Source organism: Balaenoptera physalus (assembly GCF_965194825.1).
Source record: "Balaenoptera physalus genome assembly, chromosome: 5".
In the NCBI taxonomy this organism is placed as follows: Eukaryota; Metazoa; Chordata; class Mammalia; order Artiodactyla; family Balaenopteridae; genus Balaenoptera; species Balaenoptera physalus.
Window position 1 is genome coordinate 124,020,121 of NC_138884.1, and position 17,232 is coordinate 124,037,352.

A 17,232-nucleotide genomic window follows, 5' to 3' on the forward strand; every position below is an offset into this window, starting at 1 on the left:
GTTGAACTTTATTCATTCCTAAATTAAAGGACTATGCTGCAAGTATTAACAAGGTATAAGGTCCCACATTAGGTGCTGTAAAGGAACACAATACGTTAAATAGCTATTATCCTAGGAGGGATTTATAAACAAACTGTACAGTACGCCTACGCTCACAGGTGTCTGTGATAATGATGAAAAATGTAATACTTCCTGTGTTTTTATCTCACTGATATGGACAAATTAAACTGCATGCCTGTAGTGTACATGAATTAACATATGAATCATGACAGGGAAACAAAAATATATGGCCCAATAGTAGTAAGGGCAATATTTTGATTAAAGCCTGATAATAGGTTTCAGCAGTTAATCTTTTTCATTTTAATATATTGGTAAATATGCTATTGCAAGTTGTATACTTATCAGACTATGCATGGTGGGTATAAAAGACACAAATCAAAGGCAGTGACTGAGCACACTTAAGGTGTGCATAAGTTGTCTCTCACGCACAAGTTTGGGCCTCTCTTAGTGTATTTATGTCATGGTCTATTGAAACAAGCATGAGAACTAGACTCAACTGAAGTTTATCCAAGTCAGCAATTTGATAGAGACTAAGACAATTATAGAAATTATAACAAGCTCTATCAGAAGTTCATCTCTATCCTCTCCTAAAATCAGAGTAAGAATAGAAAGCAAAAACACTTTTCTCCCTTGCAAGAAATCTGATGGGTGATGCAGCAGGCTATTTCTTTTAGTAGTAGCCTCTCTGGAAATCACCTGCCTGAGTTTTTAATTAGTGACTTTAGCTCATATGTCAGAAAATATATTTTTCTTCCCCACCCACATCCTAGGCTCACTGCCATCTCTGATTAAAGTTACAGTCTTTGGGGACTTCCCTGGTGAACTAAAGAAAGCCCGTGTGCAGCAACAAAGACCCAACACAGCCATAAATAAATAAATAAATAAATAAAAAGGAAGGAAGGAAGGAAAGAAGGAAGGAAGGAAGGGAGTTCCAGTCTTTGAAGAGCTCTGCTGAGTTTGGACACTTACAAAAGTGCAATATCATGACCTCACAAAATATATTTTGAAAGTCATGGAATAGAATTCACATTTTTCATCCTTGGCTTTTAGAGTATACTTATAATTACATAAATGTAGTAAAATGTTTCAAATGATAACTTTATTAAATAGCAAAAATAATGTGTACGTCTAAATACGTTCACTTAAAAAGGAAAAGTAGCACTGTGAGTTCTAAGAAGTAACAAAAAGGGGCACTGTCTTTACATGGCTAGTAAGGAATTTTTGAGGTGATTGCCAAATATATGGATTTTCACAGGAACATATTATTTTTCCTTTATCCTGATGGGTAAATTTGGTGTTAGCAGATGGACACAGTCCTATCTTGGTTCTCCAAAAGAACAAGTCATTAACCTACTTTTCCTTTAGACATGCAAAGCTCTCAGACTCAAACTGAAAATTAAAGGAAGATTCTAGAAAACTAAGGCAATGTTTTGCTTACAAATCACATCTTCAAGTAACTCACTGTGGATCGTTAGAGATATATTCTTGTAGAACATACTAAATGAATGGAAACTACAGGTTTACAATTAACTATAACTAGAGAAGACTAGAGAAACCAGCCTAGGTCCTCCCACTGAACACATTACAGTTTAAGACATTCTAAATTATCCTTTGCCACCTTTGTACTAAAGCCTGGAAAAGGCTGAGGTTTCAGATGAAAAATCACAACTATACAATGCTCACATTTGCTATTTCCCCCACCCAGGAGTTTCTCTCCATTTAAATTTCTAGGCCTTCACTATTTCTCTGAAATTTCATAAGTAAAGCTAGAATGCCAAGAGAAGAGGTCAGAAAATTAATAAAAGGATAGTCTTCTCTGAAATATTTAATTTCTAAATGATCTAAACAATTTTCAACCTCAATGGTTATCAGAAGCTGAGTCAAGTCTTAAAAGTATTAGTATCAAATATACTATTTGATAATAAAATTTGTTTTACCCTTTTTCCATCTGTTTTAAAAGGCAATGATATCTTGGCCCCTAGGAATATAAATAAATAAAAACCCAGAGAGCCTCAATGCCCTCAGAATTCCTGGGACTAATGTTAAGGGAAAGAGACTTCAGCACCCAGAATGGGATTCTTTAGCATCAATCACTTGGGCCAAAAATCTACCTAATACATTTATCTCTATTTAACTTATAATTCTGATAACCATTTACATATTAGGTAAATATAATATGACTATAAAATCACATGTTTGATCAACAAACATACTATTATGTCCACAGAACAAGTTTAGAAAGAAAGAGATCATCAGTCTTACTCAAAATCACATTAAATGCTGCACCCATTCTTAGGAAGAAGGAAATATAACCTATTTATTGTTAATGTTAGGCAATGGTTTCTCTCTGGATGAAATGGGATTTATGTAAGTCTCAAGTGTGCATTAGAGAAGAGATGATTGTGGTGAGGGAAGGTGTCTTTGTAATGTGTCAGAATGAGTCCACACAACTTTACTGCTCATATTTTTGCCTTTACAGGTATAACTGCAGCTGAACAGTCATTAGGAATTGTGTGGTGGTTTGTCTTCTCCAAGGGCATTCATTACTCACCTTCAGGTCCCGATGGACTACGCCCATCTGATGGCAGTGTAGCACAGCCTCCAGGATCTGCTGAATGCAATGACTGCATGCAAACACCAGGGGGCGTGTGTTAGTTCCAAGCTTACACTCACTGTCTGTATAGCCTCAGAGAGACTGGGTTAAAGTGCAAAACTAGCAGACAACTGGGGTTGTATTTAAACATCTTCAGTAATGTAAACACGCTCAAGTAGAGTGACTACTACCTCAGAACAGTCAGGATCTTGCCAGATGTGAGCCAAAATGTGGGTCCACTTGTTCTAGAAAAATCCATCTTAAAAATATTTAATTCAGGAGCTCATTTCCCGGTTATAAATCCTCACAGGAAATGAACTGGAACACAAGTATAATTTTTATAGCTTTTGTGCTCCACCTCCACCCCACACAAAAAAAGCTGTTTCTCTCTTCTCTCCCATTTTTCTAGTATCATTCCAAAGCTGTCACATTAGCAGTCAAGGCACCATTAAGGTTAAATTAGGATACGTAATGAATTTTTGATAAATCATTAACTTCGCATGCTTTAATTTAGCTGGCAATTATTATCTCTTGCCTGAGGGTTCATCAGACTCAAATGGAGCAATGCGTAACCAGTTGTTCTGCTACAGCAACCCATGGTCTCAGAACAGAAGTGGTGTTTAAATCTACAGGCGGACATACATCACAGGCCAAGTTTATCTCCAGGCAAATGCTGGTCACCTCAGGAAAGCCTGCCCCCAAACTGCCTCTGGTGGTTTACTCCTCGGAAACGTTAACAGGTTGTGTTCTCAATACTGTCCTTTCCTTTTTGCTATGATGTATATTTAGCCTGTAGATGAGCAAACTGAAAGAGCCATCATGCATTATCATTTCATCATTTAGTCATTTTAGGGAAAAGTTGGGAAAGGCAAGGGAACCATTTTAAATACCCACCCTCTGCCCTTTCCCCAGAAAAAAAAAAAACAAAAAAACTTCCTTTGATTCAGATTTATGGACTCCATATACTGACCTTCAGGTCCCTGTGAACTATGCCATTTAGGTGACAATGATTTACACTTTCTAGAATCTGCTGTATACAATGACTGCAAAGATACAAGGGCAGAATGGAAGGGAGAACATTTTAAAGGCACATAATCACATTGAATACAAAATAAAATGAAAGTTCGAACGAAACAAACAACAAACAAAAATTATATTTTTCAAATTTTTTTAGCTTTACACTGGAATTAAATAATGCTGAATAAAGCTAATTCTGGTTCTAACAAAAATGACATCCAACATAGAATTTGTGACATATTCAGACAAAACAATTTGAGCTGTGTGTTTTGCATTGCAACTCCATAAATTAAATCATTTGTATACAGAAGTCAATATTTCCATATTCAGGGAGAAAATTTTATAAATAATTCCCACAATGTTCTGGGAAAATTCTTCAGTGAAATAAAATTTATGGGTATTTCTCATACACATCTAAACTGTTTAAAATCTGAGGTCACAATTAAACATAGGTGTTGAAACAAGAGGGTAAACACAGATGAAGTGGCAGGTGAAACAAAGGTCAAAAAAAATGGAGGGAGACATTTACCATTTTGACTTAGAAATGGTGCTGCTTGTATAATATATTAATAGGAAAACTAATGCACGTCTCCAATAACAGGGAGAATTTAAAGTAAACCCATGGCATAAAACAAACTCCTCTTCAGTATAGTCATACTCTGGGGAAGGGCTAAGAACTTACAAAAAATAAATAAAATTTAAAATCCCCTGCAGCACTGGTGGTTGTTAGACACATTTTCATACACCCCAGTGAAGGAAAACTTATGCTTATTACTATGTTAAAATGCACAACTTATGCTATTCTTATTAAAGGCTCACTGATGTCAAATAGACTGCTAATTAAATTCTACGGTAGACGTCATCGATGGGCACCTATAAGGTCCCATGAGCTGTCATATGACATACAGTAATGTAGAACATATCACACTGATGAATTCTGTACAAGTTCACTATGCGATTCAAATGCAGGTATATACAGACATTCATTCATTCTACATTCATTCATATAAGGATTAAGCAAATACTTTAATGAGGATATTTTCAATCATTTAATGTACAAAATAATACTACTCCAAAGTAAATTCTTAAATTAAAAAAAAGTAATCACCATCTGATTTATTACAACATGTCACAAAATTGATCAGAATTGTGATTTTCTAGCTCTAACTTGATTAAGTGTACCACTAAAACAGCTTCATATTGGTTGTTTTTGACTATACAGCTTATTGGAGTGTTGGTAATTATGTGTTAAATCATATGACTCTTTTTCCTTCTACAATAATGTTCACTTTATACTACTTTTTAGGAATACTTCACTCTCTCATCTCAAACCACTGGTATAAGTTATTGGGCTTAATGAATAACAGAAAATAAAGAAGTAAACATGAATTCATATTAAATAAACTTCACCATATGTTACCAGTGAGAATGAATTCGATTCTTAACTTCTTGAGGACTAGTACTAGTCAGATTTTTACAAATTATTTGCTCTCTACGCTTGTAGTTGAGAAGAGAATGCTTATTCTCCTCGATTATGTGTGGGACCTATCCTAAAATGTATCCCAGAGTAAATTCCAAAATTTAATATAAGCATGCATATGAAATGATCCAACCAACTGAGGGTCTATCCTGTTATCTGTAGGGCTGCTCAATAGTGAAAATGGTCTCTAGATTAATTTCAACCAATATTTTGAAACACAATAACAACCTGTTTAACATAACTTTGAAAAGCAAAATAAAGGAAATTCCCTAACTTTTTTTTATTACTTTGATTAAAAAGATTACTCTCTTGGAAAGTGGGCAAATAGCTACTTCCAAGGCTATTCTGAAGCCCTTTTCAGAGGCCTAATGTGAGGATCTGGCTTAAACTGAACAAGTGATGATTCACTCATTATAGCCTAAGTGACATGGAACTTTCTATTTGACTTTTGCAGGAAAAATTCCATTAAAAAATTAGAGTGTAGTCATGTGCAGAGAAGATTCACAAAATGTCATAAACAGTAGCATTAAACCAAAAAGATTAATTAGAAATTTAGAAGTGAGCCTGTGTATACATGTGCTACTTTGGAGGGATGGGGAACCTTCTATCAGCTGACTATCTGCTGAGGGCCAGGCTGCAGGGGGATTAGCAGCCTTTGGAAGCTCTGAAAGCATTAGATAGAGAACCAGCAGGCACAGACCACCAGTAACAGAATATATATAAAACATCTCATTTATATTGCTAATAATGAGCCAGGGCCAGATTTTTCAAAATGAGTACCAACTGCAGAATAGATGTAAGAAATGCCAAGGAAATTAACACCAAACAGTCTAAGTAATGTCTAAGCAAGTAGATTAATGTTACTTCACTCCAAAAACATTTCCTAGGAAGTCTCAAATTAGACAAAATGTTAGCCATTTCTAACTTCTGTAAAAAAATTTGCCAATTAACAAGATTGGGAAATCCTCTTGAATCCTCTGAAGTACCTGAATAAATATTTTTCAAGTGAGAGTTCCAAGGACGTTAAAGAAATTTCCAAAGCGTTAAACAGCTCATAATGCCTGAAGGAGACCACTGGGCCTTTTGGAGTCTGTTTCTTTTTATGGCCTCTGATTAGACATGGGCTGTTCATGGAACTTCTGTGATGATGGAAATGCTTTATATCTGCTATGTCCAGTCGGTTGCCACTAGCCACTCGTGCAATTAAGCACTTGAAATGGGGCTAGTGCAACTGAGGAAGTGAACTTTTTATTTTATTTAATTTTAATTAATTGAAATTGAAAATTAGAGTCTTACGTATAAACAAGGTCCTACTATATATAGCACATGGAACTATATTCAATATCCTGTAATAAACCATAGCAGAAAAGAATAAGGAAAAGAATATATATATGTATAACTGAATCACTTTGCTGTACAGCAGAAATTAACACAACATTGCAACATAGTATCACCTATACTTCAATAAAATAAATTAAAAAAAAAAGAGTCATATGTGACTAGTGGCTACCATACTGGGCAGCCTAGCATCTAGAGAGCTCATAACTTCGATAAAAAAGTATATTTCTTTATCAGAAGTCATTCCAGTTAGGCTTTTTTTAAAAATAAAATATGTATTCTAACTATAGATACTAGATAAAAATAAAATTTAGGCCAGATTCACTGTTTTTTTTTTTTCTTCAAAGAATCATCTTGGAAATCCTTAAGAGAGAAATATCAATTAAGAGGGACTCATCAAGAAAAGTCCAAGATGGTATTATGAAAGTCTCATAATCTTAAGCATCATAATATATTTGTAGAGAGATATACTGAACAAGTGTCATCTCAGTGCTGAGTCTTGTATCTTGCCCAGGGCAAGTCACTTACCTGGCGTCGGCTTCACTGTAATATTCTCTCGCCACTATGTCTTCAAACAGTTCACCTCCAGTAACTCTGGGAAGACAAACAAGATATTCACATTAAAAAAGAAGAAAAAACTAGGCATCAATAGATTTGCACCAGTGTTCATACAGAATATATATTTTCAGATTATTTTAAAAATTATCAAAACATAAAGCGTATTAAAACATTATAAGACTCCATAACGGTCAATTTATATTAATCTAAACAGTTCCATCTTTTCTGTTTGCCTTTGTATCACTAGATCCCGAGGATACAATTTTCTGTATACCATAAATATACTCAGACATATCTTATAGAAAATGGTTTCTATGAAACTCTTCAATTCTCTAAATATTAACTGAGGTCTGACAAAGTGTGTGGAACCATTTAGGAACATTTTCTGAACAAAAAGAGAGGATAACACATATCATGGGTGTAGAGTGTGAGTTTGCAGGCTGCATTTCTCTGGAGGGGCTCGATTTTTAAACTGCAATGAACATGCCTTTATGGGCTAGAGGTGGCCTTCCAAAATACATACACTTTGGGGCTGAGTGCTTGATTTTCCTTGTAAAGCAATTTCCTTTATGTTCCATGTCTTTGCCGGTAAACTAAGACTCAGGTTTTGGCAGTGCCTGGGAGGCAGCAGTGACCCCTTGCCAGCTAGGAAGGAGCCATATCTGTCTGCCCTTTTTAATAAAGTGAAGACTTCCCCACAACTCAGCAACTAGATTTGGTTACTCCAGGAAGTTCATTCAGACCGTGGACTTCGAGGTTCTCTAAATAAGGAGATGTAACTATCTCTGGGATTCATTTCTTCTCCAGGTCCAATAGATTACTGCTTTGGGGCTAGAATTCCCTAACCAGTGATTCTCTGGCTTAGGCTTTTCTTCTCCCTGCTTAAAAAATGAGTTTCTAAATTTTAAAAAGTCATGTAATTTTGTAGTAAAATTTTAAAGTATGGAAATGTACCAAGTCCTCCCCTATCTCTTGATCCCAATTCCACTCCCAGGAATAAACTGATTTTAATTTTACGCCTGTCCTTTCAACTTTTTGTGTATCTTTTAACATTTATACTTTTCCCTTTGCAAACACACACAAAGAAACACTTTTCTCACTAAAGTGCGATTGTGCAATATACAAAAATTAGGCTAATTGTGTTTTTCATTTTACATTAAATCATGGGCACTGTTTCACGTCAGAAGCATTTTTTTTCCCTATTGAAAATAAGTAGTGTGTATGCGTGTGTGCATGCACATCTTTGAGAGTATTATTAGAAGATAAATTCTTAGAAGTAAAATTACTGGATCAAAGAGTATCCACATTTAAAATTTTGTTGGGAAGACAAGGAAAATTACCTTCCAAAACGGTGGTACCTCCAACACTGTGAAAGTACCGACAGGCCCACATCATTATTAATAATGGTTATTGTCAATAAACGAAAATGCCTATCTAATCGGAAAAAAGTTAGCTCATGTTAATACGAATTTGAGTATTAGTGAAATGAATCCTTTTCTTATGTATTTATCAGTCATTCCTTCCTCTGTTATGATCTGACTTGATTTTAAAAGAAACTTTCAGCTTTGGAGTTTAATCTCATAAGAGCTAACATTTGCTGAGCGCTTACCATATGACACGCAGTGTGCTAAGCTTTATGTTAACTGATAAATTCTCATAATTTAGGACGGTTTTATCACTAGCCCAGTTTATTGATGAAAAAATGGAAGTACAGAGAAGTTAAGTAACTTGCCCAACTTTACACAGCCTTGAGTGGCATAGGGGGCCATCCACTCCACAGCCCATGCTTTCAATCACTACACAGTACAGCCTTTTCAATAATTACACTGTCCACTTTTCTAGAGATTTAGAAGGTATGAGTCATTTGGTCAAGCATCGAGTGAAGGTATAAAACTCGCTGTATGTACATTAGAGAGTGTGAGATAAAATTAATCTAAGATAGCTTTTGGTGGTTGTTCTTGTTTTTTACTTTAATAAGTTCTGAAATATCATCCAATGATAACATGTTCCAGGGATCACCAGTTATTATTACTCTTGTCTGTATTTTCCTCTCCTAAATGAAAAGATGTGATACTAAAAACTGTAAATTTGTCTGAAAGTTTACCTAACTTTCCCCCAACTCCATTGCATTCTGGATATTTGTAAGTCCTTTAATGTTGAAGTTACTATTTTCAATTCTATTATTTTACATATAAAATGGACATCTAAAATGATTATTTAAAGCTTCATATGGGCTTGTTATGAAAACTGTGGTTATGTGTACATGTAATTTCATTTACTGGCACAGCTAAGTTTTTCTCCCAATTACAATCTATGATATTAATGCAATCATACAGTGTGCCCTAGACAAATTATGATACAAAGTAATTAAATATTAGACAGAAAGAACTTCCAACAAATCTATTACTGTCTCTATAACGATGATAACAGTTTTGTGGGATTTCTTCCTTTGAATGTGACCAACGTAGATATGATATATATCCATATTTATCTTTGTTTCTGACCACAGGTACCAAGAAAATCTGTATATATTACAAACAATTTTGGATTGTTAAAGTGTTTAACAAATATTGATTAAAAAGCCCATTGTCACTAATAAAATTGCTACTGCATATATAGTAGCTTCTTAGATATATTATATACTCCATGAGAATTGTCAGATCCTAAATCACTAGGATCAGGACTTACTGATCTTTGTTACCTTAGCACTGAACCCAGCAACTAAGACATAACAGTTGTTCAATTAATGAGTACTGAAATAATGATTAAATGAATTAACCAAGTCAGAAAATCATGCTACCCATCTACTATAAGTTTAGAGATTATACATGTGCTTAAAAAGAAAAAGGAAAACACTAAAATTTAGCCATACGTGACGATAGGTTTTATTTCCTAAGGGGTTTGTATCTAAAGAAGAATACTGAAAAGTCAGGTGTAACAATTAAACAAATTTAAGGGGTATAGAGAGTTTTATGTAGAGTTGGAGATTATATAGTCAACTGTCTCTGACAGTATTCTTTCTCATTTTCTAGCATTCATTTTTCTCATTATTTAAAAATATCCTTGTGTAAATGAAGCCATTTTATCATTTTTACTATATGTATGATAAATGTCTGAGAAGGAAAAAATGGAGTTCTAATAGAACACACTGCCTTAAAGAGAAACTATTGAATTTTCTAACTTTAACACATTTCTATACTCACATGATTGTTTAATGGAGCACAAAATTAAGCAGCAGTTATTGCAGATTTTGGAAAATTTTTAGTATGCTATGTGAAGTTTCATACAAAGTCACAAATTAAATCAGTCTCATGAATAAACCGTTAGATTAATTAATTAGAGATTTTGCGAATAAATTGGTGCCAGGGATCTGTATGATATGAGGCATATCAATTATATATTTGAAGCATTAATTATCATTTATGAACCTCTAGAACATTAGAGCTTACAGGAAAAAAATAACTCTAGAACTATGAAAAGATGAGACTCCACATATCAAAAAGATTTTTGTTGTTGCTGTTGTTATTTATGGGAATGCTGATTCATTTTGTGCTTTCCAGAAAGAATGAATTATTCATGCTCCTTGTATATATATTTGTGAATTATATCAGGAAGAGTTGAAAGTAGTTTCACCTTGAATAAAGCATTTATAAAATTTTGAGGATTACAGCTTTGACTATGACACTGAGCAGCTACTAGCATCCAAGATGTCAAAGATTGGACTTTGGAAGAGAAAATGGCACCACGTTAACTCAAGAACCAGCAATGATGTAGAGATTAGAGCATGCCCAAGGTGGTGGGGCAAAACCCATGAACCTCAGGCTGTAGCCACACTGGAAAACAGGAACCCAGAGCAGGGCCCAGCTAACGCACAGTGAGGAGGCAATCTCTCCAAGGCAGGGCCAGGAGTGTCTCCTAGAAAAAGGAGTCATTCCGCCTGGAACTCCAAGTATAATGCTGAAGAACAAACCCAAAGAGCAGAGGCCACCGGATCTGAAATCCAAGGCTCTGAACAGAGACAGCAGAAGTCATGTTAGCAAAGAATCACCATAGTCAAATTTTTTGTTTGTTTGTCCAAAAACATTTCATATGCTGACTTGCATTTGAGTAACGGGTGTGTCCTCCAGTGACCTCCCGGGCAGAAGCTGTGAGTGGTGACGTGTTTGTCTGTGTTACCTGCATGGTGCCCGGCACACTGCCTTCCATACTGTTGAACGATAACAGCAAATATCCATTGGGAGCTCACCATGTGCCAAGCTGAAGTACTGTTCTAAGTCCCTACGGGTTGTAACACAACAACCTCATGAGGCAGATACTAGTGCTATTATTTCTGTTTTATACACGAGCACACTGAATTAGTGGAGGTTAAGGACTTTTCCCAAGAACACACAGCACAAGAAAGAAAGGGTTTGTTTATTCCCATTGTGCTGCCCTAATTGTTTCCCATTGGACACAAGCTGGAGAGCAGGAGAAGAGCAGCTCAAACATCTCTGGAGAGCCCAAAGGATCATGTGAAAAGACTGGGAAGAACAGTGACATAAAGGCATTCCTACTTACATCCCCTTTAATTCTTGGATTAAAGTAAGACCAACTGCTGGTGAGGGCTGGTCAGAGTGAAGCTGATCACGGTTCATTAACAGGAGTGTTACTGGTCTTCCTGGCCAGACAATCCTTCACCACGTGGGATGGTCCCTTGAATAGGCAAGACTGTCAGCACCAGGCCCCACAATAGGTGCCAGCAGCACTATCTTGTCAGTGTGTCAATCCCACTATTCCCAGCCACCCCAAGGTCCCCAGAGTGTCCCTGATGAGAACCACTGAGCTAAGGGAACAGTCTATGGAGATACAATCGAAAAGTCAGGCCTTCTTAGCACCATCTTCTAACATATATAGTCAACCAAGCCAACCTCTGGGCAGACATCTACGGTGGAACATTGTATCTTCAGTACTTTACATCATGTCTGGCAGAAAGAAGGAGCTTAATAAATCTTTACTGAGTAAATAAATTATCAAATAATTAATGGATGAATGAAACCAGTCCACAATTTTATGGTTTAACCCATATTTAAGCTAGAAACTGAGGGTAAAGAGGCCCAACTACCTTTCATATTATTTATCTACCAATCTCTAGACAAATCCTCCTGACTTTATCTCCAAAATGCATCTTGAATCAGGACTTCTTTCCATCTCCACTCTAATGTCACCAGTCCAAGTTATCACTGTCTGTCACCTGCACTACTGCAATGGCCTCCTAATTGGCACCATCTCCTCTCTTGCCCCTCTGCCATCAGTTCTCCAGACAATAGCTTTAAGTGTACATTGAATCTTGTCTCATGGCTACATGAAGCTCTTAAATACCTGTGCACTGCTTTTCCAGGCAAAATCCTTACATGACCTGCATGTCTCCTGACGCTCCTTGCTGCCCCTCTCCATCCTGCTCCAACCACAGCAGCCTTTCTCCAGTTCCTCAAGTGCACCAAGCCCCTTCCCATCCCTGGGCCTTTTCAAGTGCTTGTCTCTCTTCCAGAACATTCCCAGCGTCTCTACCTTTACTATTTGGTGAGTAAATCCCTCTTATCCTTCAAAACGTGGCTTAAGTTTTATATCCTCAGACCCCCTACTGGTCTAAGTTATCTTACCCCCTTAGAACCCTGTATTATTCTCCATAAAACTTATCACCATTAGAATCACATATTTCTTTGTGTACACATTGGTTTAATGTTTGTCTTTCTACCTGTATGGTTGCTCTGGGAGGGTAAAATCTGTTCCTGCTTCTTCACTATAAAATATCAAGTGCTGACACATAGTGCCTGTGACAAGGTCATTAAATGCTCATTAAGTGAATGATCCCAGGGTTTTATATTTCAAAGAGAGCAGACGTGTGGGAGGATCACATATCAACGCCATAATGTTGATGCTCCTGACATCATATCACTTACCATTATATTTTATAAGAAAGCAGGGATCTCTCAGGCAGTTTTCCCCTGGAAATCATATATTTCAGTTTTAGATCTTATAGTATCTTTCCCATAAGACAGAGTTTGTCTGTGAACTAATCATGTCTGATCACAAACGCAGGAAGTATTTGTTGAATTCATTATAAAGGCACATACTTGGATTAGAGATTGAGAAGGGAAGAAAAACATGGTGTTCTGAGGGCAGACAGCAGAAGCAAGAAGAACTACAATCCTGCAGCCTGTGGAACAAAAACCACATTCACAGAAAGACAGACAAGATGCAAAGGCAGAGGGCTATGTACCAGATGAAGGAACAAGATAAACCCCCAGAAAAACAACTAAATGAAGTGGAGATGATAGGCAACCTTCCAGAAAAAGAATTCAGAATAATGATAGTGATGATGATCCAGACCTTGGAAAAAGAACGGAGGCAAAGATCGAGAAGATGCAAGAAATGTTTAACAAAGACCCAGAAGAATTAAAGAACAAAGACTTAGAAGAATTAAAGAACAAACAAACAGAGATGAACAATACAATAACTGAAATGAAAACTACACTAGAAAGAATCAGTAGCACAATAACTGAGGCAGAAGAACGGATAAGTGACCTGGAAGACAGAATGGTGGAATTCACTGCTGTGGAACAGAATAAAGAAAAAAGAATGAAAAGAAATGAAGACAGCCTAAGAGACCTCTGGGACAACATAAAACGCAACAACATTCGCATTATAGGGGTCCCAGAAGGAGAAGAGAGAGAGAAAGGACCGAGAAAATATTTGAAGAGATTAGAGTTGAAAAATTCCCCAACATGGGAAAGGAAATAGCCACCCAAGTCCAGGAAGCGAAGAGAGCCCCAGGCAGGATAAACCCAAGGAGAAACACGCCGAGATATATAGTAATCAAATTGACAAAAATTAAAGACAAAGAAAAATTATTGAAAGCAACAAGGGAAAAATGACAAATAACATACAAGGGAACTCCCATAAGGTTAACAGCTGATTTCTCAGCAGAAACTCTACAAGCCAGAAGGGAGTGGCATAATATATTTAAAGTGATGAAAGGGAAGAACCTACAGCCAAGATTACTCTATGAGTAATGAGATCTGGCAAGGATCTCATTCAGATCTGACAGAGAAATCAAAAGCGTTACAGACAAGCAAAAGCTAAGAGAATTCAGCACCACCAAACCAGCTCTACAACAAATGCTAAAGGAACTTTTCTAAGTGGGAAACACAAGAGAAGAAAAGGACCTACAAAAACAAACCCATAACAATTAAGAAAATGGTAATAGGAACATACATATCAATAATTACCTTAAATGTGAATGGGTTAAATGCTCCAACCAAAAGACACAGGTTTGCTGAATGGATACAAAAACAGGACGCATATATATGCTGTCTACAAGAGACCCACTTCAGACCTAGGGACACATACAGACTGAAAGTGAGGGGATGGAAAAAGATACTCCTTGCAAATGGAAATCAAAAGAAAGCTGGAGTAGCAATACTCATATCAGATAAAATAGACTTTAAAATAAAGAATGTTACAAGAGACAAGGAAGGACACTACATAATGATCAAGGGATCAGTCCAAGAAGAAGATGTAACAATTATAAATATATATGCACCAACATAGGAGCACCTCAATACATAAAGCAACTGCTAACAGCTATAAAAGAGGAAATCAACAGTAACACAATAATAGCAGGGGACTTTTAACACCTCACTTACACCAATGGACAGATCATCCAAACAGAAAATTAATAAGGAATCACAAGCTTTAAATGACACAATAGACCAGATAGATTTAATTGATGTTTATAGGACATTCCATCCAAAAACAGCAGATTACACTTTCTTCTCAAGTACACATGGAACATTCTCCAGGATAGATCACATCTTGGGTCACAAATCAAGCCTCAGTAAATTTAAGAAAATTGAAATCATATTAAGCATCTTTTCGGACCACAACGCTCTGAGATTAGAAATCAGTTACAGGGAAAAAAATGTAAAAACACAAACACATGGAGGTTAAACAATACGTTACTAAATAACCAAGAGATCACTGAAGAAATCAAAGAGGAAATCAAAAAACACCTAGAGACAAATGACAATGAAAACACGACGATCCAAAACCTATGGGATGCAGCAAAAGCAGTTCTAAGAGGGAAGTTTATCGCAATAGAAGCCTACCTCAAGAAACAAGAAAAATCTCAAAATAAACAATCTAACCTTACACCTAAAGGAACAAGAACAAACAAAACCCGAAGTTAGCAGAAGGAAAGAAATCATAAAGATCAGAGCACAAATAAATGAAATAGAAACAAAGAAAACAATAGCAAAGATCAATAAAACTAAAAGCTGGTTCTTTGAGAAGATAAACAAAATTGATAAACCATTAGCCAGACTCATCAAGAAAAAGAGGGAGCGGACTCAAATCAATAAAATTAGAAATGAAAAAGGAGAAGTTACAACAGACACCGCAGAAATACAAAGCATCCTAAGAGACTACTACAAGCAACTCTATGCCAATAAAATGGACAATCTGGAAGAAATGGACAAATTCTTAGAAAGGTATAACCTTCCAAGACTGAACCAGAAAGAATTAGAAAATATAAACAGACCAATCAGAAGTGATGAAATTGAAACTATGATTAAAAATCTTCCAACAAACAAAAGTCCAGGACCACATGGCTTCACAGGTGAATTCTATCAAACATTTAGAGAAGAGCTAACACCCATCCTTCTCAAACTCTTCCAAAAAACTGCAGAGGAAGGAACACTCCCAAACTCATTCTATGAGGCCACCATCACCCTGATACCAAAACCAGACAAAGACACTACAAAAAAAGAAAATTACAGACCAATATCACTGATGAATATAGATGTAAAAATCCTCAACAAAATACTAGCAAACAGAATCCAACAATACATTGAAAGGAGCATACACCATGATCAAGTGGGATTTATCCCAGGGATGCAAGGATTCTTCAATATACGCAAATCAATCAATGTGATACATCACATTAACAAACTGAAGAATAAATCATATGACCATCTCAACAGATGCAGAAAAAGCTTTTGACAACATTCAACACCCATTTATGATAAAAACTCTCCAGAAAGTGGGCAACTCGCCACTATTATTAAACATAGTTTTGGAAGTCCTAGCCACGGCAATCAGAGAAGAAAAAGGAATAAAAGGAATCCAAATCGGAAAAGAAGAAGTAAAACTGTCACTGCTTGCAGATGACATGATACTATACATAGAGAATCCTAAAGATGTCACCAGAAAACTACTAGAGCTAATCAATGAATTTGGTAAAGTTGCAGGACACAAAATTAACGCACAGAAATCTCTTGCATTCCTATACACTAATGATGAAAAATCTGAAAAAGAAATTAAAGAAACACTCCCATTTACCACTGCAACAAAAAGAATAAAGCACCTAGGAATAAACCTACCTAAGGAGACAAAAGACCTGTATGTGGAAAACTATAAGACAGTGATGAAAGAAATTGAAGATGACACAAACAGATGGAAAAATATACCATGTTCTTGGATTGGAAGAATCAATATTATGAAAATGACTATACTACCCAAAGCAATCTACAGATTGAATGCAATTCCTTTCGAATTACCAAAGGCATTTTTTACAGAACTAGAACAAAAAATCTTAAAATTTATATGGAGACACAAAAGTCCCCAAATAGCCAAAGCAGTCTTCAGGGAAAAAAACGGAGCTAGAGGAATCAGACTCCCTGACTTCAGACTATACTACAAAGCTACATTAATCAAGACAATATGGTACTGGCACAAAAACAGAAAAAAACAGATTAATGGAACAAGATAGAAAGCCCAGAGATAAACCCATGCACCTATGGTCAACTAATCTATGACAAAGGAAGCAAGGATATACAATGGAGAAAAGAAAGTCTCTTCAATAAGTGGTGCTGGGAAAACTGGACAGCTACATGTAAAAGAATGAAATTAGAACACTCCCTAACACCATACACAAAAATAAACTCAAAATGGATTAAAGTCCTAAATGTAAGGCCAGACACTATCAAACTCTTAGAGGAAAACATAGGCAGAACACTGTATGACATAAATCAAAGCAAGATCCTTTCTGACCAACCACCTAGAGAAATGGAAATAAAAACAAAAATAAACAAATGGGACCTAATGAAACTTAAAAGCTTTTGCAAAGCAAAGGAAACTACAAACAAAA

General features: G+C 36.1%; 1 protein-coding gene across 17 annotated transcripts in view; it reads right to left on the reverse strand.

Moving 5' to 3' along the window:
• The window catches only part of CAMK2D (calcium/calmodulin dependent protein kinase II delta), a 283,772-nt gene that overhangs the window by 77,160 nt on the left and 189,380 nt on the right, over window positions 1-17,232 (reverse strand). For all 17 annotated transcript variants that reach the window (XM_082462885.1, XM_082462886.1, XM_082462891.1 and 14 more), the window contains 2 exons: window positions 7,017-7,082; window positions 3,624-3,696 (listed from right to left, as the gene is read on the reverse strand). In XM_082462885.1, coding sequence (XP_082319011.1) covers window positions 3,624-3,696; window positions 7,017-7,082 — 139 coding nt within the window. The remainder of the gene's footprint in view (window positions 1-3,623; window positions 3,697-7,016; window positions 7,083-17,232) is intronic.